Here is a 26,176-nt window from a genome sequence, read left to right as displayed (position 1 = left end):
ATAATAATCCAACTCAATTCAAAAGTAATAGCAGTGTGCATACCTATAACACCAGGAGAAAGGATGATCTTCACTATGCAGGGTTAAATCTGACTTTGGCACAGAAAGGGGTCAATTATGCTGCCACAAAAGTCTTTGGGCACCCACCAAACAGCATCAAAAGCCTGACAGATAGCCAACTAACATTTAAAAATAAATTAAAAGAATTTCTAGATGACAACTCCTTCTACTCATTGGCTGAATTTTTAGATATAAACTAAGTAAAAAAAAATCTTAATCATTAGTGTCATGCAATATTTTGTGTAATGTAATTTCTTGTACAGACATCTTTTATTAACCTGACACATTCCACATCATTACGAAGTGTCGTATTCATGATCTATGGAACAAGTATTAATCTAATCTAATCTAATCTAACCATACAGATGTCACCCAAGGCTGCTTAAAATCAGTTTTTTATTCTGATTTAAACAATTCATATAAGTATATTGTAACCATGAATTATTAAACTGATAGTCCACTAATATTCCACTTGTCAGCACTTAGCTTCTTTGGAATTGGAATTATTATATTCTTCTTTAACTCTCTGGGTATTTTGCCTGTCTCGTGTATCCTACATCTAGGGGCTTTTTATGGCTGACTCTCCCAAAGATCTCAGTAAATCTGAGGGAATGTCGTCTACAACAGGGTTATTATTATTATTATTTATTTTTACTTATGTCTTTCAGTTTTCTGCAAATTCTCATCTCTGAATAATATCACTCAACCCTTCACAAATGGTGCAAATGGCTCTGAGCACTATGGGACTTAACTTCTGAGGTCACCAGTCCCCTATAACTTAGAACTACTTAAACCCAACTAACCTAAGGACATCACACACATCCACGCCCGAGGCAGGATTCGAACGTGTGACCGTAGCTGTTGTGCTGTCTCAACCCTTCATCTACATTTTCTTTCCTTTCTGCAATATTGCCTTCGCGTTTGTTTCCCATGTATAAAGTGCTCTAAATTCCTTCCCTCTTTCTGTTTTCCCTTCTTTGCTCAGTACACTGAGGTGACAAAAGTCATAGGATGCCTTCTAATATTGTATCGGACCTCCTTTTGTTCAGTGTAGTGCAGCAACTTGTCTGGCATGGACTCAACACGTTGTTGGTAGTTCCCAGCAGACAACTTCAGCCACGCCACCTTTATAGCAATCTATAACTCCAAAGGTGTTACCAGTGCAAGATTTTGTCCGTGAACTGACCTCTCAGTTGCGTCCCGTAAATTTTAGATGGGATTCATGTCAGGTGATTTGGGGGGCCAAATCACTCACTCCAATTGCCCAGAATGTTCTTGAAACCAACTGAAAAAAATTGTGACTCAGTGACATGACATACGTGTTTGGGAACGTGAGTTCTATGAATGGCTGTAAATGGTTTCCAAGTAGCCAAATATAGCCATTTCAGGCAATGCCCAATTCAGTTGGACCAGAGGAACCAGTTCATTCCATGTAAATACAACTCACACCATTATGGAGCCACCACCAGCTTACACAGTGCATTGTACAATATGAGTCCGTGGCTTCGTGAGGTCTGTGTCACATTCAAAGCCTACTATCAGTTCTTACTAACTGAAACTGGGCTTATCCTGACCAGGCTATGGTTTTCCAATCGTCTAGGACCCAACAGATATGGTCAAAAGACCAGGAAAGTCACTGCAGGTGCAAAGGCACTCGCGTTGGGCGTCTGCTGCTATAGCTCATTAACATTGAATTTGGCCACACTATCCTAACACGAACATTCATTATATATCCCATGTCGATTTCTGCACTATTTTAGTCCTTGTGGTCTGTTACTACTGACAATTTTTACACATACACAGCTGCACTCGATCGTTAAGCAAAAGCTGTCAGCCACTGGGTTGTCTGTAGTGAGAGACAATGCCTTAAATGTGCTATTCTCGGCACACTTTTAACACTGCACATTTTGGAATACTGAATTCCCTAATGATTTCCAAAGTGGATTGTCCCATGCATCTAGCTCCGACAACTGTCCCATGTAGAAAGTGTGTTAATTCCCGTCATAAAGTGATAATCACGTTGGAAACCTTTTCACATGAGTCACCTCAATACTAATGACAGTTCCACCAATGCACTGCCCTTTATACCTTGTACACACAATACTACTAGCGCATGTATCTGGTTGCCAGTTAAGCTGTTGACATCCGTACAGCTGTTTCTCTGTTCCCAAAGGCTTTGTTTAAAATACGTAGGCAGCATCTGTCTTTCTACATCTACATCTACACCTTCACACATACTCTGGAAGCCACCATAGAGTGCTTCGGATAAGGTAACCTCTACCACTATTTGTCATTTCCTTTCCTTCCCCACTTGCAAATGAGCAAGGGAAAAATAACTATATGTATGCCTCTGTGCGAATCCTAATTTCTCTTATTTTGTCTTCATACTATTTAAGCAAAATGAATGTTGGCAATAGTAGAATCGTTCAGCAGACAGCTTCAAATCACTGTTGTCTAAATTTTCCCAATAACTTTGCTTGAATAGAATATTGCCTCCCCTCTTGGGATTCCCATCTGAGGTTCCACAGCATCTCCGTAAAATTTTGGTGTTGTTCGAACCTGCCAGTAGCCAGTCTCTCAGCCCACCTCTGAACTGCTTGTCTTCCTTTTATCAAATGTGGTGCGGATCCCAAACACCCATGCAGTACTCAAGAATCGTTCGCCCTAGTGATGTGTATGCATTTTCCTCTGCAAATGAATAATATTTTCTAAAATTCTCTCAATAAACAGGAGTCGACCATTCATCAACCCCACTACAATCCTTATATGTTCATTCCATTTCATATCGCTCTGCAGCGTTATGCCTAGATATTTAATCAATGTGACTGTGTCAAGTAGGACGCTAGTAGTACTATATTTGAACCTTGCAGGTTTGTTCTTTCCTAATCATCTGGGTTAACTGACCTTTATCTACATATAGAACTAGCTTCGATTCATCACGCCAACTAGAAAATTTGTCTAAGTCATCCTGAATCCTCCTACAGTCACTCAATGATGACACCTTCCTACACATCACAGCATCGTCAGTAAACAGCCACAGATTGCTGCTCATCCTGTCCTTATGAAAATTTATGCATAGAGAAAATAACAGCGGTACTAACACACTTTCCTTTGGCATTCCCGACAATGCCTTTTCCCCCTGGTTAAGTTAGTTTGTACAGTTGTATTATTTCCAAGCCTTTTGTTTTTCCATGTAGTATTAATACCATTGTTTTGGAGTCAAAATGTTATTTTTATGTAGTTGGGTTTGACTTACTTACCCATCTAGTTTCCTCGTCTAGCTTCTGCACACATGATCATCGCACACACTCTCAGGTGCTGTAATCTCCATTCAGTATTCAGTAACGAAGAAAAGGAAAGAAAGAAGTAGTAACAGACTATTGTAAAGATTCAGATAAATGTAATTCTATTTATATGTAACATTACTTTGTTGTCATCAGGAAAATGGGTTATGATAAATAAATAAATGTAGACTTTTGTGAGTTGTGTTTTCTTTGTCTCACAACGTTTATAACCTAAGTCATTTGATCCAGGTACAGGAGACATCTCAAATTGTCGTAAAATTTCACAATAAACAAAGAAGATCTGATGTTAACAGACAGCTTCATAGTAATCTTATAATACAATTTTGTTATACATACATACAACAGAATCTAAAACGTAACCACCCCTTTCACAAATGATCTACTAAACAGTAGCATTTCTCCCATAGAATCTGCTGTAGCCTCATTTTTAAAATTTCTGACTTCATGTTAAATATGTTTTTGCCCATTAGCTTGTTGAATATCGTCATCCTCATATACTAAGGAGTCCATGCACATAATTTCAACTGGTGTGTGGGCAGCATAAAATTACTTTTATTTCTTGTGTTACATGTATAGTTAAAATAATTCTCCTCAAATAAGTTTTGCCTGCTGTATAGGAAAATTATAATTTCATAAATGTATATAGAGGTAACAGTTAGATTTAGAGTTTCCAAAATAATGGGCGATAAGACTCTGTTCTCTGTTTGTTGTGCAGTACACATGTACTGGACTATTTTCTTTTGCAATTTCAGTATTCGAGATACACTACTTAAACTTTCCAAAGAATTATTCCACACCCAATGACAGATTCAAAATAGCTATGATCATCAATTTTTCGTGTTCTCAAGTCAATGGAATTTGCTAGTATCTGTGTTTGAAAGTCCCAATTGCTTAGTTTATTTTTATAGGGAGTCAATATGTGTATTCCAGCTTAGGTTCTTGTCCACATTGAGTCCCAGGAATTTGACCATGTCAACTTCTTTCATAAGTTGATTCTTATGTTGTATTTTAAGTTCCACACATTTCGAATGATTGGTTTTGAAATGTACCATATGGGTTTTTGCAATGCTCAGTTTCAACCCACTTAACTAAGCCAGTTTTTAAGGTATACGATGGAGCTCAGAATTTTTTTCCTGCATCATCATCTTCAATTAAAACAAAATAATCGTCTACAAACAGAACTGAAGGGGGACTTATATTTATGTGTAAGTCATTTACGTAGAATAAAAACAGGACTTGCCCCAAACAGAGCCTAGAGGCACACCTTGTGATATTATACTCCATTTACAATAATAATTCACTGTATCTTAGGTGAGAGTTACCTTTTGTTTTCTGTTGTTAGCCATTGTTTTCTGATGTTAGCCCTTGTCCTTAATCCTGTATTTGTCTAATTTGTACAATTGCAAGCCATAGTTCATGGGGTCAGATGCTTTTATGAGATCACAGAAGATACCTGCAACCTTACTCCTCTTATCCAATGATTTGCCTGTCTTTTCAATAACGTCATTCACTGCATCCAGAGTGTTTTTGTCTGGCTGAAATCCAAATTGGTTACTTATAATAATATCATTTTTACAATAAAGTTTTTGATCTGATTTCGAGTTGCCTCCTACAAAACTTTTGACAGGACTAGAAGAATAGAAATAGGCTAATAGTTTCTGATAATGATCAGTGACATCCCCTCATTTATTAGACCCACCACTGTATTGTATGCAGATGATACGACTTTTCTTCATAGCAGTAATAATCTTAATGATCTTAAAACCTGTGCTGAAAATACACTCACTCATGCAGCATATTGGTTCAGATTGGTTCAGAGCAAATGGTTTTCTGCTAAATGAAAATAGGCTGATAGTTTCTGATAATGATCAGTGACATCCCCTCATTTATTAGACCCACCACTGTATTGTATGCAGATGATACGACTTTTCTTCATAGCAGTAACAATCTTAATGATCTTAAAACCTGTGCTGAAAATACACTCACTCATGCAGCATATTGGTTCAGAGCAAATGGTTTCTGCTAAATGAAAATAAAACTCACCAGATCATCTTCACCCTAAGAGACAAGCCACTATCTGATGACCCTAGTTCTGTTAAATTCCTCGGAATTTATTTAGACGAAAAGTTATCCTGGGGCCAACATGTAAACTATATTAGTAGTAAGCTATCTAGAGTAATTTATTATTAAGACAACTCAGAAATTGTGTACCTGAAACATACATCAGATCATCTTATTTTCCATTTTTCCAAAGTATAATATCCAATGGCATTCATTATCTTGCAGGGTAACTGTAGTCATATACATGACATCCTATTATTGCAGAAGAAAGCCATTAGGATAATTACAAATTCTTCACATAAGGCTCACTGCAAACCCTTATTTACTAAACAGAAAATTATGACAGTAATAAACCTCTATATATACAATGTCTTGATCTTTATGAAGAAGGACCTACAAGATGTGAAATGTAGAGAAAATGTACATTGTTACAACAAAAGAAGCATTAAACACATATACAAACCTTACCACAGACTATCAAAATCAATAAATAGCTATGAAGTCACAGGGCACAAAATATTTAATAAGCTGCCACATGCTATACAGGATCTTCCTGAACATACATTCAAAGAAAGCCTGCATGAATTGTTTATTGCTCAACCATTCTATATCAATGAATTCTTCAACTGTAAAATGCAGTATTCCAACAGATGACCCACTGTACGTTTATTGTAATATAAGCTAAAATATTTCAGTAGTCAATACCTTATCACACTGTATTATAAATTGTAATTTCATTTAACGATGTCAATTGCTGCAATCTTTACTATTATTATTATTATTATTATTATTATTATTATTATTATTATTATGTCTTCCCTTGACCCTTTCTTGAACAGAGGTCTAACTTCAGCATACTTCAAAACATCATGAAAGCATCTCTGTTCAAAACACAGGTTGAATATTTTAGTTAGGTGAGTTGCTATTATGACACAAACTGTTTTAATCACTTTAATGGGTATCCCATCCCACACAGCAGAGTTTTTATTTTTTAATGATAACATTTTCCATGATAAGACAGAGATTTGAGATCCAGGTTTTAAATTGTAACACATTTCCAGGGGCAGATGTGGGCTCTGACCACAATCTATTGATTATGAACTGTAGATTAAAACTGAAGAAACTGCACAAAAGTGGGAATTTAAGGAGATTGGACCTGGATAAACGGACTAAACCAGAGGTTGTACAGTCAGGGAGAGCATAAGGGAACAATTGACAAGAATGGGGGAAAGGAATACAGTAGAAGAAGAATGGGTAGCTATGAGGGATGAAGTAGTGAATGCAGCACAGGATCAAGTAGGTAAAAATATGGGGCAAGTAGAAATCCTTGGGTAACAGAAGAAATATTGAATTTAATTGATGAAAGGAGAAAATATAAAAATGCAGTAAATGAAGCAGGCAAAAAGGAATACAAACGTCTCAAAAAGAGATCGACAGGAAGTGCAAAATGGCTCAGCAGGCATGGCTAGAGGACAAATGTAAGGATGTAGAGGCTTATCTCACTAGGGGTAAGATAGATACTGCCTACAGGAAAATTAAAGAGACATTTGGAGAAAAGACAACCACTTGTATGAATATCAAGAGCTCAGATGGAAACCCAGTTATAAGCAAAGAAGGGAAAGCAGAAAGGTGGACGAAGTATATAGAGGGTCTACATAAGGGCAATGTACTTTAGGACACTATTATGGAAATGGAAGAGGATGTAGATGAAGATGAAATGGGAGATACGATACTGCGTGAAGAGTTTGACAGAGCACTGAAAGACCAAAGCAGAAAGGTGGACGAAGTATATAGAGGGTCTACATAAGGGCAATGTACTTTAGGACACTATTATGGAAATGGAAGAGGATGTAGATGAAGATGAAATGGGAGATACGATACTGCGTGAAGAGTTTGACAGAGCACTGAAAGACCTGAGTCGAAACAAGGCCCCGGGAGTAGACAACATTCCATTAGAACTACTGACGGCCTTGGGAGAGCCAGTCCTGACAAAACTCTACCATCTGGTGAGCAAAATATATGAGACAGGCGAAATACCCTCAGACTTCAAGAAGAATATAATAATTCCAATCGCAAAGAAAGCAGGTGTTGACAGATGTGAAAATTACCGAACTATCAGTTTAATAACTCGCAGCTGCAAAATACTAACGTGAATTCTTTACAGATGAATGGAAAAACTGGTAGAAGCAGACCTTGGGGAAGAGCAGTTTGGATTTCGCAGAAATATTGGAACACATGAGGGAATACTGACCCCACGACTTATCTTAGAAGGAAGATTAAGGATAGGTAAACCTACGTTTCTAGCATTTGTAGACTTAGAGAAAGCTTTTGACAATGTTGACTGTATAACAGAACGTCTGGAATATGGTGGCCACTGAGTGACGCGCGTTTCTTCGGCTCGCGAGTTTTTCCGCTCATTGAAGGTGTTACAGAGAAGTGCGGCAGTCCACAACGTGTGCATCTGACTAAACAAGTGTTACTTGCCGTGGTGTATTGTTCTCCATTGATTACCACAAGTGATAAGTGATAAGTGCGTGAAAAATGGGAAGAGCACGAGTAAGCGGCAGCAGGCGAGGCTACAGGGGCGCAGGCAGCGCGGGCGCCCGGTCTCCGGCGGCAGGTGAGGCCCCGCTTCCCGACATCGGGGAGCTCGTCCGGTCCCAGGTGAGTGCGGCGCTGCACAGCAAAGACACGCTAGACGTAATCGTCCAATCCATCACGGACTCTGTGACGGCCGCGGTCATGGACAAACTGCAAGGGTCTGTCGGGCGCAACAGCACCGAAATCCAGTCTCTTAGAAAGTCCCTGGCCGCACAAGAGAAAAAAGCCGCCGACCTGGAGGCTAAACTGTCTGCTGCCACCGATGAAATTGAGCAGTATCAGCGAAGGAACAGCTTGCGCTTGTTCGGGGTAGCTGAAAACGATCGCGAAAACACCGACGACCTGGCCATTAGCCTCGTGCGTGAGAAACTTGGCGTGCAGATCGACGTGGGCGATATTGACAGAAGCCACCGTGTTGGGCGCAGGATACCAGGTGCCATGAAACCCAGGCCCATAATAATTAAATTTGTGTCTTACCGGAAAAGAGCTGAAGTGTTTGCTCAGAAAAGAAACCACGCCAAGAGTGGGGTTACCCTGAGGGAAGATCTGACGCGCGAAAGACTAAAAGTTTTGAACGCTGCGATCACACAGTTTGGCCTTCAAAATGTATGGACCCAGGATGGCAGGATCGTAATCAAGACGGAAGGAGGGAGGAAAACGGTGACAAACATGTTCGAACTGAAAGACTGAGCGAAATCTTGCGAGACACAAAGTCTCATATTGTAATCTGTCTAATATAAGTTAATTTTTTATTCTTTCTTTTCATTTTTTTAGCTTAAATACTGCTCCGTTATTTCTATAAGTACCATAAATACTCTATTTAAAATCAGTCAATTGTTTCACAAAAATATTGTTTCTTTATTTGTCTATTATCAGTGCTCATGTATATTCATATTGTCAGTCAAATGGGAATTAACATTCTCCATTAACAGGAATCTCCTTACAACCGCCTTTCTATATCTGTTATTTTCATCTTCGCCACCACCACTACTACTACTGCTATCTTTTTCGTAACCACTACTGCCACTTTCCATCTTTCTTTTCACTCCCTTCTTCGATACTTCCAGCGTGTTTTTCACCTTTAGTCCACAGACGCTTGAGTCAGTCACGACCTTGGACACACCTGTAAATATGTCTCGCCCCGCGAAATCCAGCTTTTGTCCCTCTTCCGGCCAGCAGGTAAACGGAGCGCGCTCGGTCCTACAGGCGGCCACAATGGGACGGACCGGTTCCGGCGGCGGGCTCTTTGTGGCCCACGCGAACGCGCAGTCGCTAACGGCTCACTTCGACGAGTTCTGTGACCTGTTCTGCCAATCGCGGTTCCACATTATCCTCGTCTCTGAAACTTGGTTGAAACCAAACATTTCTTCCGACGCTATCCGAATCGCTGGTTACTCTCTCCTAAGGGCAGATCGTGAAACACGACGCGGGGGTGGTGTGGGTGCCTATGTTCGCTCTGATCTGACACCTACTGTGCTATGCACATCGGATGCAAAGAAGGGCGAAGGAGAAGCAGAGTTCTTGTTTTTCGAAATAAATACATCAAATCAGAAACTGCTAATTGGAGTAATCTATAAACCTCCAAACGTCGGTGCCATGTCCTCCTTTCAGTCTGCCCTGTCCTCACTCGTGTCACAGTATGAACACATAATCATTATGGGCGACACAAACATCGACTTACAGTTAAAATCTCCCTCTGCCGAAAAACTAAGGCGACTGTTCCACTCCAATGATATGAGTTTAACACCGCTGGACCCAACACATCACACGCCACACAGCCACACAATCATAGATATAATAGCAACAAAGCGACCAGATAAAATAATCCGCGCCAATCAGACATCCGCTCCGGGACTCTCTGCTCATGACGTGATATTTTTAAATTACTCAATGCATACTACCAAAGAAAAATCTCACCTGGTAACCTACAGAAACTTAAAAAATGTTAACCATGACGCTCTTCAAAAGGATTTCTTAGACATCCCTTGGCATGATATAAGCGATGAACCGACTTTAGACGAAAAAATTCGGCAATTATGTCGCAAAATTATTGCACTGTATGATAAACATGCTCCTCAACGCACTGTTAAGGTAAAGAGAGCTCCCGCTCCGTGGCTCACCACTGCATTACGTCAGTTAATGAATAAACGTGATGCTGCACATAGGGCCTTCAAGCGTAACCGAACTCCTGAGGCGTACGAAGCTTATAGGAAACTCCGAAACAGAACCAAGCAAAGCGTGAGGAATGCCAAAATCAGACATGCCCGCTCTGTCGTATGCAGCATATCAAAACCTGCTGCACTGTGGAAAAAGCAGCGCAGTTTCGGTATAGGGAAGCGAAGATCTGACGCTGTTTATCAAGCGTCTGCACAAGAATTAAACGATTTCTTCTCAACAGCTGCAAACTGCCACGCAGCGACAAATTACCAGCCCCAAGATATCAATCTCTCGAGAGACAAGTTTTTCCTAAAACATGTCACTACCGGCACAGTACACAAGGCAATTATGAGAATCTCTTCCGAGGCAGTAGGAAATGATGGAGTGAGCATTGGCATGATTAAGAACGTCGTAGACACTATTATTCCAGTTATCACAGACATCTTCAACCTGTGTCTTGTCAGTAGTACATATCCTACTGAGTGGAAGCAAAGTGTAATTAAGCCTATACCCAAGACTGACAACCCTAAGTCGCCAGGTGACTACAGACCGATCAGCATACTACCTGCAATTTCTAAAGCCCTAGAGCACATCGTCCATGAACAACTGACGGATTACCTCAAAACTCATAACATCTATGACGAATATCAGTCAGGCTTTCGAAAGCACCATAGTACAGCAACCGCATTAATCAAAGTAACTGATGACATTAAACATGCTATGGACAGACGTGAAGCTACTATCCTAACACTGCTTGACTTTAGCAAGGCTTTTGACACAGTTGACTTCGATATATTACTAATTAAAATGAAACAGCTGAATTTCTCAAACAGCGCAATACAATGGTTCAACAGCTACCTCAAAAACAGAAGTCAACAAGTTATTTGTGGGTCGGAAAAGTCATCATGGAAAAGCGTGCGCTCTGGAGTTCCCCAAGGCTCCGTCCTTGGTCCACTACTCTTCTCACTGTACATTAATGATATTTCTTCAGTGATTCACTCCTGCAACTACCATCTTTATGCCGACGACATCCAACTGTACATAAGTGCAAGCCCCAAGAACATTGCTGGCGCAGTAGCGAGTATGAACGCAGGTCTTTGCTCTGTTTCTCGATGGGCACAGAACCTAGGTCTGAAACTAAACCCCAAGAAATCCCAGGTCATACTTATATCTCATCCAAAGTCAATCAGCAGGTACTTTCGCGAAACAGTCCCTAAAATACTCCTCAATGGTACCCAACTACCATACCAAAAAAACAGTAAAAGACCTTGGAATAATCTTGGATGAACACCTAAACTGGGAAGAACAAACAGTCACAGCTTGCCGGAAATCGCTCTCCTCCCTACATGCAATTCAAAAATTTAGAAAAATATTTCCAACCCATGTTAACACAAAAATTAGTCCAAACACTAGTCTTGCTTAATCTTTACTACTGCGATGTAGTTCAACACGGCACAAATAGTGAAAATTCTAGATGCCTCGAGCTAGTGATGAATGCTTGCGTTAGATGTTGTTGTTGTTGTCTTCAGTCCTGAGACTGGTTTGATGCAGCTCTCCATGCTACTCTATCCTGTGCAAGCTGCTTCATCTCCCAGTACCTACTGCAACCTACATCCTTCTGAATCTGCTTAGTGTACTCATCTCTCGGTCTCCCTCTACGATTTTTACCCTCCACGCTGCCCTCCAATGCTAAATTTGTGATCCCCTTGATGCCTCAAAACATGTCCTACCAACCGATCCCTTCTTCTAGTCAAGTTGTGCCACAAACTTCTCTTCTCCCCAATCCTATTCAATACCTCCTCATTAGTTACGTGATCTATCCACCTTATCTTCAGTATTCTTCTGTAGCACCACATTTCGAAAGCTTCTATTCTCTTCTTGTCCAAACTAGTTATCGTCCATGTTTCACTTCCACACATGGCTACACTCCAAACAAATACTTTCAGAAACGACTTCCTGATACATAAATCTATATTCGATGTTAACAAATTTCTCTTCTTCAGAAACGCTTTCCTTGCCATTGCCAGTCTACATTTTATATCCTCTCTACTTCGACCATCATCAGTTATTTTACTTCCTAAATAGCAAAACTCCTTTACTACTTTAAGTGTCTCATTTCCTAATCTAATTCCCTCAGCATCACCCGATTTAATTTGACTACATTCCATTATCCTCGTTTTGCTTTTGTTAATGTTCATCTTATATCCTCCTTTCAAGACACTGTCCATTCCGTTCAACTGCTCTTCCAAGTCCTTTGCCGTCTCTGACAGAATTACAATGTCATCGGCGAACCTCAACGTTTTTACTTCGTCTCCATGAATTTTAATACCTACTCCAAATTTTTCTTTTGTTTCCTTTACTGCTTGCTCAATATACAGATTGAATAACATCGGGGAGAGGCTACAACCCTGTCTCACTCCTTTCCCAACCACTGCTTCCCTTTCATGCCCCTCGACTCTTATTACTGCCATCTGGTTTCTGTACAAATTATAAATAGCCTTTCGCTCCCTGTATTTTACCCCTGCCACCTTTAGAATTTGAAAAAGAGTATTCCAGTCAACATTGTCAAAAGCTTTCTCTAAGTCTACAAATGCTAGAAACGTAGGTTTGCCTTTTCTTAATCTTTCTTCTAAGATAAGTCGTAAGGTCAGTATTGCCTCACGTGTTCCAACATTTCGACGGAATCCAAACTGATCCTCCCCGAGGTCTGCATCTACCAGTTTTTCCATTCGTCTGTAAAGAATTCGCGTTAGTATTTTGCAGCCGTGGCTTATTAAACTGATAGTTCGGTAATTTTCACATCTGTCAACACCTGCTTTCTTTGGGATTGGAATTATTATATTCTTCTTGATGTCTGAGGGTATTTCGCCTGTCTCATACATCTTGCTCACCAGCTGGTAGAGTTTTGTCATGACTGGCTCTCCCAAGGCCGTCAGTAGTTCTAATGGAATGTTGTCTACTCCCGGGGCCTTGTTTCGACTCAGGTCTTTCAGTGCTCTGTCAAACTCTTCACGCAGTATCGTATCTCCCATTTCGTCTTCATCTACATCCTCTTCTATTTCCATAATATTGTCCTCAAGTACATCGCCCTTGTATAAACCTTCTATATACTCCTTCCACCTTTCTGCCTTCCCTTCTTTGCTTAGAACTGGGCTGCCATCTGAGCTCTTGATATTCATACACGTGGTTCTCTTCTCTCCAAAGGTCTCTTTAATTTTCCTGTAGGCAGTATCTATCTTACCCCTAGTGAGATAAGCTTCTACATCCTTACATTTGTCCTCTAGCCATCCCTGTTTAGCCATTTTGCACTTCCTGACGATCTCATTTTTGAGACGTTTGTATTCCTTTTTGCCTGCTTCATTTACTGCATTTTTATATTTTCTCCTTTCATCAATTAAATTCAATATTTCTTCTGTTACCCAAGGATTTCTAGCAGCCCTCGTCTTTGTACCTACTTTATCCTCTGCTGCCTTCACTACTACATCCCTCAGAGCTACCCATTCTTCTTCTACTGTATTTCTTTCCCCTATTCCTGTCAATTGTTCCATTATGCTCTCTCTGAAACTCTGTACAACCTCTGGTTCTTTCAGTTTATCCAGGTCCCATCTCCGTAATTTCCCACATTTTTTCAGTTTCTTCAGTTTTAATCTACAGGTCATAACCAATAGATTGTGGTCAGAGTCCACATCTGCCCCTGGAAATGTCTTACAACTTAAAACCTGGTTCCTAAATCTCTGTCTTACCATTATATAATCTATCTGATACCTTTTAGTATCTCCAGGGTTCTTCCACGTATACAACCTTCTTTCATGATTCTTAAACCAAGTGTTAGCTATGATTAAGTTGTGCTCTGTGCAAAATTCTATTAGGCGGCTTCCTCTTTCATTTCTTAGCCTCAATCCATATTCACCTATTATGTTTCCTTCTCTCCCTTTTCCTACACTCGAATTCCAGTCACCCATTACTATTAAATTTTCGTCTCCCTTCACTATCTGAATAATTTCTTTTATTTCATCGTACATTTCTTCAATTTCTTCGTCATCTGCAGAGCTAGTTGGCATATAAACTTGTACTACTGTAGTAGGTGTGGGCTTCGTATCTATCTTGGCCACAATAATGCGTTCACTATGCTGTTTGTAGTAGCTTACCCGCATTCCTATTTTCCTATTCATTATTAAACCTACTCCTGCATTACCCCTATTTGATTTTGTGTTTATAACCCTGTAGTCACCTGACCAGAAGTCTTGTTCCTCCTGCCACCGAACTTCACTAATTCCCACTATATCTAACTTTAACCTATCCATTTCCCTTTTTAAATTTTCTAACCTACCTGCCCGATTAAGGGATCTGACATTCCACGCTCCGATCCGTAGAACGCCAGTTTTCTTCCTCCTGATAACGACATCCTCCTGAGTAGTCCCCGCCCGGAGATCCGAATGGGGGACTATTTTACCTCCGGAATATTTTACCCAAGAGGATGCCATCATCATTTAATCATACAGTAAAGCTGCATGTCCTCGGGAAAAATTACGGCTGTAGTTTCCCCTTGCTTTCAGCCGTTCGCAGTACCAGCACAGCAAGGCCGTTTTGGTTAATGTTGCAAGGCCAGATCAGTCAATCATCCAGACTGTTGCCCCTGCAACTACTGAAAAGGCTGCTGCCCCTCTTCAGGAACCACATGTTTGTCTGGCCTCTCAACAGATACCCCTCCGTTGTGGTTGTACCTACGGTACGGCCATCTGTATCGCTGAGGCACGCAAGCCTCCCCACCAACGGCAAGGTCCATGGTTCATGGGGGGAGGGCTTGCGTTAGATACGTGTGCAATATTCGGTTGTATGATCATATCAGTCCTTCATACTCCCAGCTAGGTTGGATACGCCCACATACGGCACGCGATCTCCACACCATGTGCTTACTTCATCGATTTCTTAGCCACTGGTGCCCCCAATACTTATCTTCTCACATTAAACACCTATCATCATTCCACAATCGTAACACCATATCGGATACGTCTATCATCTTGGCTGTACCTTTACATAACACAAAATCTTTCTCCGTGTCATTCTCCATCTCAGCCATACGACTATGGAACGCGCTCCCCTGTGATCTGCGTCTTATCCAGAACTACTCAACATTCAAGAGGGAACTCAAAACATACATATTAGGGACGGTATAGCCACCATTCTTGTGCCCCTCCCATCTCTTTCTTTCTCCTTTCCATCACAGCTTCGAATTTTACCGTTCTGTTTCTCTTCCTCTAACCTATCTACCTCTTATATATCTCTTTCACCCCATTCTATCGTCTTATGTCTCTGCTCGATGAGAATAACTCACAAGCTGCAAGAACATAACGAGAAAATTCCCAACTAACAATGTGACTGACATTCAGAAAAGAAAAGTATGTTTACTTTCATATACATAGTCATTATTATTATTATTATTACTATTATTATTATTATTATTATTATTGATTGTTATAATTATTTTTTATTGTTATAATTATCATTGTACTCCTGTTATAATATCTATTTTTTTCTTTAACATCAATACTGCATAATAGGCTATATGTCCTTAATGTTAAGTAGAAACTGTAACTCGTTCAATCTGAGTATGCCTGGTTAGGTGTAAGAGAGGGCCTGAAGGCCCTAATCTTGCCAGGTAAAATAAATGCATAAATAAATAAATAAATAAATAAAATCATGTATGTCAGTAATTTCTTTACATGTAATGTTTTATGTAAATATAGCCTTTGACTGCGAGTGTAATAACTAAGAGACAGTTATCTTTGGTCATCGGGGAAGGAGGTCAAGCTTTGAAAGTGGTGGTTGGTGGTCTTTGGATCGGAAGCGGGGGTTGGAGGAGGTGGCGATACAGATTTGATGATTTTAAGAAGAGTTTCTTAATAAGTTTTGGTCTGAGACTGAACAGGGTAGAATAAAAAGTGAATTTTTAAATGGGCCTAGTTTCAGGGGCAGAAACCACTCAATGAAAGACTTTTGGAGGGATGAACTTAGGAAATTGGTGAATCTAGATAAACTCTTCGACGAAATGACACAAATTGATGCCCTTAAAGGGAGGTTACCTGAAATAATTCAGTGGGAATTAGTGCATGGACCTGATGACTGTTTAGACCAGTTTCTAAAATATATAGACAAATTAGACAGGGTAATGGAGAGAAATGTGCAACAGTTTAGTAATGGAAACCATTACAGTGTGAGGTGGAATTCTGATTACCGTGGGGAGAACACTAGAAGGGATGATAGGGATTTTCGGAATGCACACCAATATGGTAGAACAAGAGAGTACAATGCTAATGGGAGAGGGAGTAACTGGGAAAACAGTGGTGTAGCTAGGAACAACAGATGGGAAGGTAACAACAGAATGAATACAAATTGGAGGGGTGACAATAGAGGTAGACATCCGGAAAACTCCGGTCCGCTTCAATGAGGGTCCACAGCTTTGGGGCGAACAGATTTAAACATAATAGGACCACTAACATTCACACAAAACCAAATAGTGTAAATAACTGTACCATTAACAAACAGGTTAAAAACCAGGAATATCAAGTGAATTATATAAATTTTGTTAAAAAAAATTGGGATGCTATGTGGCACAGTAGACCACCACATAATAAACATAGGATAGATCAAAGTTCTGACTAAATTCGGGACGAGGAGATGTTAAATGATTTTTACAGCTGGGCAAAAAGGGGAGAGCAAGCTACTGAAGAAGAGAGTAATAAATGTTTTATTTCAGAATTGGGGGGGGGGGGTTGTTCACATAAGAAGGTAATAGTGAATCAGCTGATGAAAAAGAATCAACCATAGAAAGTGAGAAACAGAGAGAAATAGATGAAACTGGCAGTAAAGTATACCATAGTAGTGATGATGTTAGTATTATTGATGTGAAAAGTATGGTAAGCAAACCAGAATGTGAGTACAATGTTTTTATTGAAATAAATAATGAAGTGTTGAAACTTAATGATAGTTGTGGTGATGAATCAAAGTAATATGACAAGAATAATGAAGTGACAGCTGAAAATCAATTGCTACATGTCTGTCCTGATGGTTTCATGGTTAATCAAATTGGTGATAACGAAAGTGAAAATATTGTGAAAGAATTAGATTTGCATGATATTGAAAGTAAAGGAAGCCAATTGTTAGAAATCCTGTGGAATCAGTATAATGAGAGTGGTAGTAGCAAAGTGTTTTGGTATCATCTAAGTGTAATTAGTAGAGTTTTATGCCCACACTGGTGGGAGAAAAAAAGAAAGAGTCTGAGTGAAAGGTACATAAACAGTAGGGAGATATTTTGTGTGCAGCCAAAGTGTGAACTTGACACTGGTAACTTAGAATCTGAAACTCAGGTAAACCTGATGAAGACTGAAAGGGAGGAAGTAGATGGAAATTATAAGGAAATTGAAATAGATTTATTATATGAAGGCCCTGAGGGGAAGGCAGATAAAAAGGAATTAGGCTGTCGATAATTAAAATAAGAGTCAATCAATGGGGAAGGACACTGTCTTATTGATACAGGAAGCCCCATATGTGCAATATCAGAAAAATTTAGAGATAAAATTAGAGATGGTAAGAACTTTGTAGAAATGCCGGTTGTAGGGGTAAAAATCAGAAGTGCCACTGGTAGGCAAAGTAAGGTTGTTAAGAGTCAAGTATTGTTAACGTTTGAAATTGAAAATGTGGAGTTTGAGCAGGGTTGCCTTGTGGTCCCAAGGTTAGAAGAAAATATCATTTTTGGCATGGATTGGGTCTTAAAAGTGGGTGTAAGCTTCTCTTGGGAAGATAAGAGTCTTATAATTACTGAACCTGAGAAAAATAGTATTCTGAAAACAGAAATGTTCATCCTTAACTGTAGTAATTCTTGCAACCTTATCAAAGCTGTTGTAAGCGAGGTAGATAATCAACCCATAAGTGATAACACACCCTTTGACCTTATAAATGAACAAAATTTCGAAGAATTAGTCGAAGTCAAATTGAAGGAAGCTGTAAATCTAAGTGAAAGTCAGAAAAATCAGTTAAGAGAAGTGTTATGGGAATTTCAGGATACATTTAGTGAGAGACCAGGGAAGGTAAAAGACTATCAGTGCAGACTTCAACTCAGAGATCATCATCCTTTCTTCTTAAAACCATATGGCATTCCATTCTCCAGGAAAAAAGATGTAGAAAGGGAAATCCAAAAAATGGAAACTTGGGGGATTATAGAAAGAAGTAGAATTGCTTACAACAACCCATTAGTAGTTGTGTCTAAGAGAAATGGTGGGGTTGGAATTGTGCTTGACTCTAGGCACCTTAATAAGTTCTTGATTAGAGAAAATGACCATCCTGACAATATGGATGAACTGCTGCATTTGATAATGTAAAATTTATGAGTAGCCTAGACTTGACATCTGGTTTTCACCAAATACCACTTGAACTTGATTCTAGGAAGTACACTGCCTTTTTACATGGTGGCAAAAGTTACCAATATTGTGTTGTCCCTTTTGGATTGAATGTATCTGTGGCTGAATTTATCAGAGCACTGGATTTTGTATTAGGTGATGAATTGTCTTCAAAATTAATAGTATATGTAGATGACATTCTTGTAACTGGAAAAACCTGGGAAGATCATCTAAACCCTCTGAGACAAGTCTGTTCAAAATTGAGGGAAGGTGGAATGACTGTAAAATTGGAAAATGTTGTTTTGGAGTTAATGAACTGAAATTTTTGGGGCATAATATTTCAGAAAAGGGAATCTTACCTGATAAGGACAAACTTGAGGCCATTGTAAACTTCCCTACCCCCAAGAACAAAAAACAACTCAATTTTTTTTGGTCTCACTGGATTCTATAGAAAATTTCTTAGTACCCAAGCTTTAAATGCAAACTGCTTATGTAACTTACTAAAAAAGAATACTGTTTGGGATTGGACACAAGAATGTCAGGATGCATTCGTGGAAATAAAACAACAACTGTCCCAAAGTCAGATGTTGTATAAACCTGTTATGTCGTTGCCATTCTGTATAATGACAGATAGTAGTGAGACGGGTTTAGGGGCACACTTGTTTCAAAACATAGAAGTAGAAGGAAAATTGGAGCACCATTCTGTTGCTTTTGCTAGCCGGGTTTTACAAAAGTATGAAAAATCATATACAGTCACAGAGAAAGAACTACTTGCCATCCACTGGGTATTTAATAAGTTTAAAAGTTATCTGTTAGGGCACAAGGTAATTGTTTTCTCTGACCATAAACCTCTGTCTTACATTCAGGAGTGCAGACTCTATCATGACCGTATAACAAGGTGGGTTTTATTCCTTCAACAGTTTGACTATGAGATCAAATTTATTCAGGGAAAACATAATGTCATTGCAGATGCCCTTTCCAGACTACCAGTAGGTGCAGATGTTGAAAATACTTATGGAAAAGAGGAGGAAGAGTTCAAACTTACGTACTTAAAGGGTGTTAAAGATGAAGCTGAAATACTGAAAATCTGTAATGATATTCGTAGAAACCAAAACCATGATGAAAATTGGAAGTTGGTTAAAAGTTATGTAGGGAAAAAGGGAGGAGAAAAGGTAGATCAGTATTATAAAGTACGAAAAGGGATTTTGTTTAGGAGACATAGACCTGACTTAGACAATTGAAAACTATGCTGGCCTGAGCAATGTATTGACACGTTAATCAGGTACATGCATGAAAGCTTCGGACACTGCGGAGCAACAAAATTTATACAGAAGATACAGGAAAATGTATACTTCTATAATATCAGTAGGAGAGTGAAGAAAAAACTTGAAACCTGTGATCGTTGTCAGAGGGTAAAAGTGAGTAAACAGACTTCTAAAGGATTGATGCAAAACATTTTACCAAATAAAAACCTTGAATTGACAGCTATTGATCTATATGGACCACTACCAAGATCAAGGGGAGGGTACAGTTACATCTTTGTTATAGTTGATGTTTTCTCTAAATTTATAAAATTGTATACATTAAAGAGAGCAACCAGTAAACAAGTTATCATCAAGCTGAAGAATCATTATTTCACAAATGTTGGCATACCCCAGGCCATCATGTCTGATAATGGGTCACAGTTTACATCTAAATTATGGAAAATTTTTATTGAAAATACAGGAATAAAACATATTTTGATTTCGGTTTGTCACCCATCAAGTAACCCAGCAGAAAGGTACATGAGGGAAATTGGAAGGCTCTGCAGAACATACTGTAGTAAAAATCATGTTAATTGGATTGAAAATGTTACTGACTTCAAGGATATAATGAACAGCCTACAGCATTCATCCACTGGTTTTTCACCTTATGAAGTAATATTTAATAGACAACCTGCAAATTTGTTTTCTGAGAAAGTTGATTTCCCACCTTGTCAAACTATGACACCCCAGGAAAGAGAGACAGCTGTTAGGAACACTATGAAAAGGCAGGGAGAGGTAAGAAAACTGAGACATGATGCAAGAAACAAAGGAGTACAGTTCAGGACGGGAGATCTGGTTTTAGTAAAAACACAGGAAAAATCTAAATTGATGAGTTCTGAAATAAAGAAATTTTTCGACATCTATATAGGCCCCTTTGAAATCAAGGAAAACCCGCACCCTAATGCCTATAGGCTAATCTACCCAAAATCCAAGAAGTTATTTGGATTGCGCAATGTTTCAGAGTTAAAACTCTAGAAACATGACCCATAAAATAGTCATTAATAAGTAAAATGCTGCTCAGAAAGAGCTAGCTGACTGGCCCAACTATATCACTTTATTGCTTTATCATTCAAGGAAAACTTCATGTCAAAGTGTGGGACTATGTCAACCGAAAGTATGAAGTAGATTTTGTGTATGTGAATTATGTCTGTATTAATGTCTCTTTGTTCTCTTATATACCCATTCAGTAAATTTGGTATGAGATCAGTGTGTCAGACCATGAACCAGTATCCAGTGTCATAGTAATGTCTCTTAACAAAAACCAAAGTTAATGATGTGGACACTTTTAAAGTAATAAGATATGAATAATGATTGTGTGTAAGAAGACAAAACCTTGTCATTTGTAAGCTATGTCAGATGGAACATTATTTTATGGATAAAGCAAACTGGAGGTACTTGTCAGATTATGAGAGTGTGCATTGAAAGACCAAGCATATTATAGTGTGTTAAAAATATAGTGGATAGTCATGAAATTTAATTATGCAAATTAAGAATATATTGAGGTTTAGAGCATTATGGAGACAGATGTTGGTGTGTTACGTTTGAAACCCCTGTGATGGATTGAAGATTATGTGATACTAATTTTTAAGTTTATATTGTGGGAGAATATTTTGTAATAATTTAGATAATTTAATGGTAAAGTGAATGAAGAGCTGTTAGGAATTTATCCCATACCCTGTTACACAATTTGAAATAATTTCTATTCATGGCAATATGCTATCTGAGTGAATAAAAATGAAACACTGTTTAATAATGATGTAAAGTTAAGGTATAAATACTAACAATCTTACACAATTTAAGTGTAGAGTTTGTCATAGTTTGACCTATAAAGCTGACACAATTTCAGGATACTGCAATGATAGTCACAATCATATATGGAATGTGTCAGCTACCTCATTATAAAGGAACATTAAATCATAAATATGTAAACCAATCTGACTCTGTTAATACAGTGCTGATCAGACATAATGGAATTTGCACTGGATCCACCATGTGATTATATTCATCACATATACATTAATTTTCCCTAAGAGTCAACCATTTAACATTGTGTATTACAATATTTTGAACTATGTCTATTTTATGTACGTGGTTAAAAGAACCTGTTTATTTTAGAATAATGATTTCTTTACATTTAATGGTTGGTTTTGGCACAAGCTATGCCATAAGGTATTTCATTGAAGCACTAATATTAAAAGATTGTGAGAGATGCATCATTTCACAGCTCACTTAATACATTCTAAAGAAACCACTGATAATGTTAACTAAGATGAATTAAGTCAGTATTGAAGTAAACTTGAGTGTATACATATACTATATAATTATGTACCCATCTTAATGCGGCACTGCAACCACCATGATCAATTAAATTTAAGGTGCCATACTTTATTGTTAGCTATAAACTCATTACACTTATTACTCAATACAGCCAATGTAATCTTCAAATTGTATATCTTGCAAAGTATATATATATAAAACTAAGATCACTTGGGAAACCAATTTTATTACTAACTTTCGGAACTGGATATTTTATCATGATGTGTGTAGTAGATTATTTTATTCCATAGTGACACACAATCCCATGCATGCCATGCATGGACTTGTGTGTGTGTGGGGGGGGGGGGAGGGGGGGGTATTATAACAGAACGTAAAATCATGTATGTCAGTAATTTCTTTACATGTAATGTTTTATGTAAATATAGCATTTGACTGCGAGTGTAACAACTAAGAGATGGTTATCTTTGGTCATGGGGGAATGAGGTCGAGCTTTGAAAGTGGTGGTTGATGGTCTTTGGATCGGGAGTGGGGGTTGGAGGAGGTGGCGATACAGATGTGGTGTAAAACAATGTCTTATTTCATATTATTGTAGAAGTGTTAAATGTGAATAAATGAATTAAATAGTGATGTGCAAAAATAATGTAACATTTGCTCTCTAAAAACAAAAATACCACGTTGCCCTACAAACCAGTTAGTCTCATCCAAACACAAAGAAAACCGCGGGAACATCACAGTGGAATCACCTCTAGATTTCACAAAGACAACAACGCAGCCATCGATATGAGTTAAGTACCAAACTGTTCGTACTTGTTAACGACCTCGGCCTATAAATTTGAATCTCCTGTAGTGCCTGAAGTCACCATGTGGATAAAGGAGTAAGGACAACTTATAGACTGTGGAAATCTTAGGAAGAGGTCCGTTAAAACTGGAATACTCTCTTTCAAATTCTAAAGGTGGAAGAGGTAAAATACAGGGAGCGAAAGGCTATTTGCAATTTGTACAGAAACCAGATGGCAGTTATAAGATTCGAGGGACATGAAAGGGAAGTAGCGGTTGGGAAGGGAGTGAGACAGGGTTGTAGCCTCTCCCTGATGTTATTCAAACTGTATATTGAGCAAGCAGTTAAGGAAATAAAAGAAAAATTCGGAGTAGGTATTAAAATCTATGGAGAAGAAATAAAAACTTTGAGGTTCGCTGATGACATTGTAATTCTATCAGAGACAGCAAAGGGCTTGGAAGAGCAGTTGAGCGGTATGGACAGTGTCTTGAGAGGAGGATATAAGATGAACATAAACAAAAGCAAAACAACGATAATGGAATGTAGTCGAATTAAGTCGGGTGATGCTGAGGGAATTAGATTAGGAAATGAGACACTTAAAGTAGTAAACGAGTTTTGCTATTTGGGGAGCAAAATAACTGATGAACTAGAGTGTATATAAAATGAGTAGCATGGAGAGCTGCATCAAACCAGTCTCAGGACTGAAGACCACAACAACAACAACATTTTCCATGTCCTATATTGTGCTTTTTCTTAAATCCATAAGATACTCAGCTTCTTGGAGGATTTCAAAGGGATTTGCTTCACTCTGATATACTGCTACATCAACATCTGACTTTTCCACATTTATGAAGAATTCATTTAAACGCTTTGATATTTGAGCCAGGATTACAATAAAGCTATCATCTATTTTAGTCCTAGATATTTCATTACTACTAACTCTAACACCTAACTTTGATTTGACAACAGGGCACACTGCTTTTGTTTTACTTTTATGTTGTACAATGAACAGTAGCATGTTGATGTAACATGAGAAATATTTCTTAGTAATGTCGACAGTTCCCTTTTTTGGATTGAGTCAAGCATTTCCGGTATTTCCTTTTCCACTGCTTTCTCATTCCTTGAGTATGAAGTGAGCACCTCACTGATGCCTCATGCTCATCCACAAATTTCTGCCTTTTTGCAGGGAAGGAGCCGCTTTCAGCAAATGCTTGATGTATAACCAGAGTGATGTGAGGGACTTCAGCAACAAGACGGAACCTGTGAAGTGCCAGCACAGCTGGGAGTATGACAAAACCTGGTTCTCACTGACAGTGGCATCACAGATGAATTGGGTCTGTGACAACCAGCAGACTGTTAATATCGTCTTGTTCTACTCACAGACTATTGGAGTGGCATTAGGCTTACTTTTTGGCTATGTAGGTGACATGTACGTAACTACTTTTCTCTTTCTCATTCCACTCATCATAAATAAACACTACTCCATTTGACAATAATAACATGTATATACGCTAACAAGAAACAAGAAATGCAGGGTATCCATAAATGTTTACCCTGAAAACAAAACAATATAAATTGAATACAATAAATGAAACGTGTTATACCACATATGCCTCTACTTATTAAATTTTGAACCTTAGATAAGCATTTAACCTATATAATACACTTCAGCAATTAAGTCACTTCAACATGTGTACCCCTGGTAACTGCAAAATATCAAGTCAGTATTCAATCTCTTGCCCCACATTCTGCAACATGACTCATGTGATTGTGCACATGGCATCTCTGATGAGCTGTTGCAATGTCACAACATCAGGAACTGCTGTTTTGAACAGAATGTCTTTCACATTTCCTCGAAGAAAGAAATCTCAGTGGGTAATGCCAGGTGATGTCGGGAGCCACAGAAATGGGTCATCACTGCCAATCCACCTGTTGGGGAAGATCACATTAAGAAAAATGCAGACTTCTAGAGCCTGATGAGTGGGAGTTCCATCTAGCTGAAAGATGATAGTATCTTCCATATCCTATAGCCAGGAATAGTGTAATTCACTAACATGCCTAGGTAAACATATCCACTTACATTGCTTTCAAGGAAGAAAAATGGACCAGTCACACATATACCTGCACCACACATTAACCTTTGGACTGTCCCAAATATATGACAAGAGTATTATTCTGATATCCAGTTCTGGGCATCATGGAAGTTCACTGAGCCACAAACATGAAACGTGACCTCATTGGAGAAACACACCAGCCTCGAGAAATCATTGTCATTATCCAAATAGTTCAGCATGTCCACTGCAAATTGTTCATGTTTTGAGCGATCACCTGGTGGTAATGCTTGATCAGTTTGGACCTTGTAAATATACCATTTAGGATGTTTACTAAACACTTAATGCACTGTAACTCTTTGGCACTTGAAGCTCCCAGGATAGCTTGTCTAATCGAATTCTGTGGCAACCTCATGAATGCAGTTTGAACTGCCTGCACTGTCTCTTCTGAAACAGGTGGTCTGCAGGTGCTTGTCTGTTTCTGAATCAAACCCATTGCTAAAACGGTATCCTTCCATGTTCTGATTAACTTGACATCAGCTGCTTTCTTTCCATAATAAGACACAAATTTTTGCTGCACAACACTCAGTGATCTGGTTTCTGCCAGCCACACAACAGAATAAGTTCTTTTCCTGAGGGGGAAGCTATTTTTATGATATAGCACACACAGTGCTCATTGTGGCAAAAGTCTTGAATGAGACACAGCTGTGCAACTGCATGGTGTCCTTAGCAGACACTTAACAAAAAACAACCTCTACCATCACAAATATAACTAATATTTAATCTTGAAATCAGTGTGAACATTTATGGACACCTTGTACTATGCTAAAATATAATAGTGTGACTAATTATAAATTAATACAATAGCTGAATTAATTTAAACTTTCAGTTAGCTATCACATAATGTCCATTGTCACGATATCTATTTGTGTATAGCTGTTTACCGTTTATTTTGTTCCCTTTCTATAGCACAGTATTTACATAATACCTATTTCAGCAACATTTCGTAACAAACAATCTTCTTTATTTGTTTATTTTAATTGTAGCCAGTGCTCATTCAGTAGACACACAAACATACACGCAAAGTTCAAGCATTCGCAACCAACGGTTGCTTCAGCAGGAAAGAGTGAAGGAGAGGGAAAGACGAAAGGATGTGGGCGTGAAGGGAGAGGGTAAGGAGTCATTC

The 26,176-nt window shown here is 38.7% G+C and overlaps 1 protein-coding gene across 1 annotated transcript in view; it reads left to right on the top strand.

The window, feature by feature from the left end:
• Positions 1-26,176, top strand: part of LOC126355713 (solute carrier family 22 member 7-like) — a 57,400-nt gene that overhangs the window by 8,942 nt on the left and 22,282 nt on the right. Inside the window, exon 2 of the mRNA XM_050006081.1 lies at positions 24,126-24,368. Within this exon, the coding sequence (XP_049862038.1) occupies positions 24,126-24,368 (243 nt within the window). The remainder of the gene's footprint in view (positions 1-24,125; positions 24,369-26,176) is intronic.

This window comes from Schistocerca gregaria, chromosome 3, assembly GCF_023897955.1.
Source record: "Schistocerca gregaria isolate iqSchGreg1 chromosome 3, iqSchGreg1.2, whole genome shotgun sequence".
Lineage (NCBI taxonomy): Eukaryota > Metazoa > Arthropoda > Insecta > Orthoptera > Acrididae > Schistocerca > Schistocerca gregaria.
The sequence above is the reverse complement of the archived record's forward strand: the minus strand, read 5'-3'. Positions and strand labels throughout refer to the sequence as shown.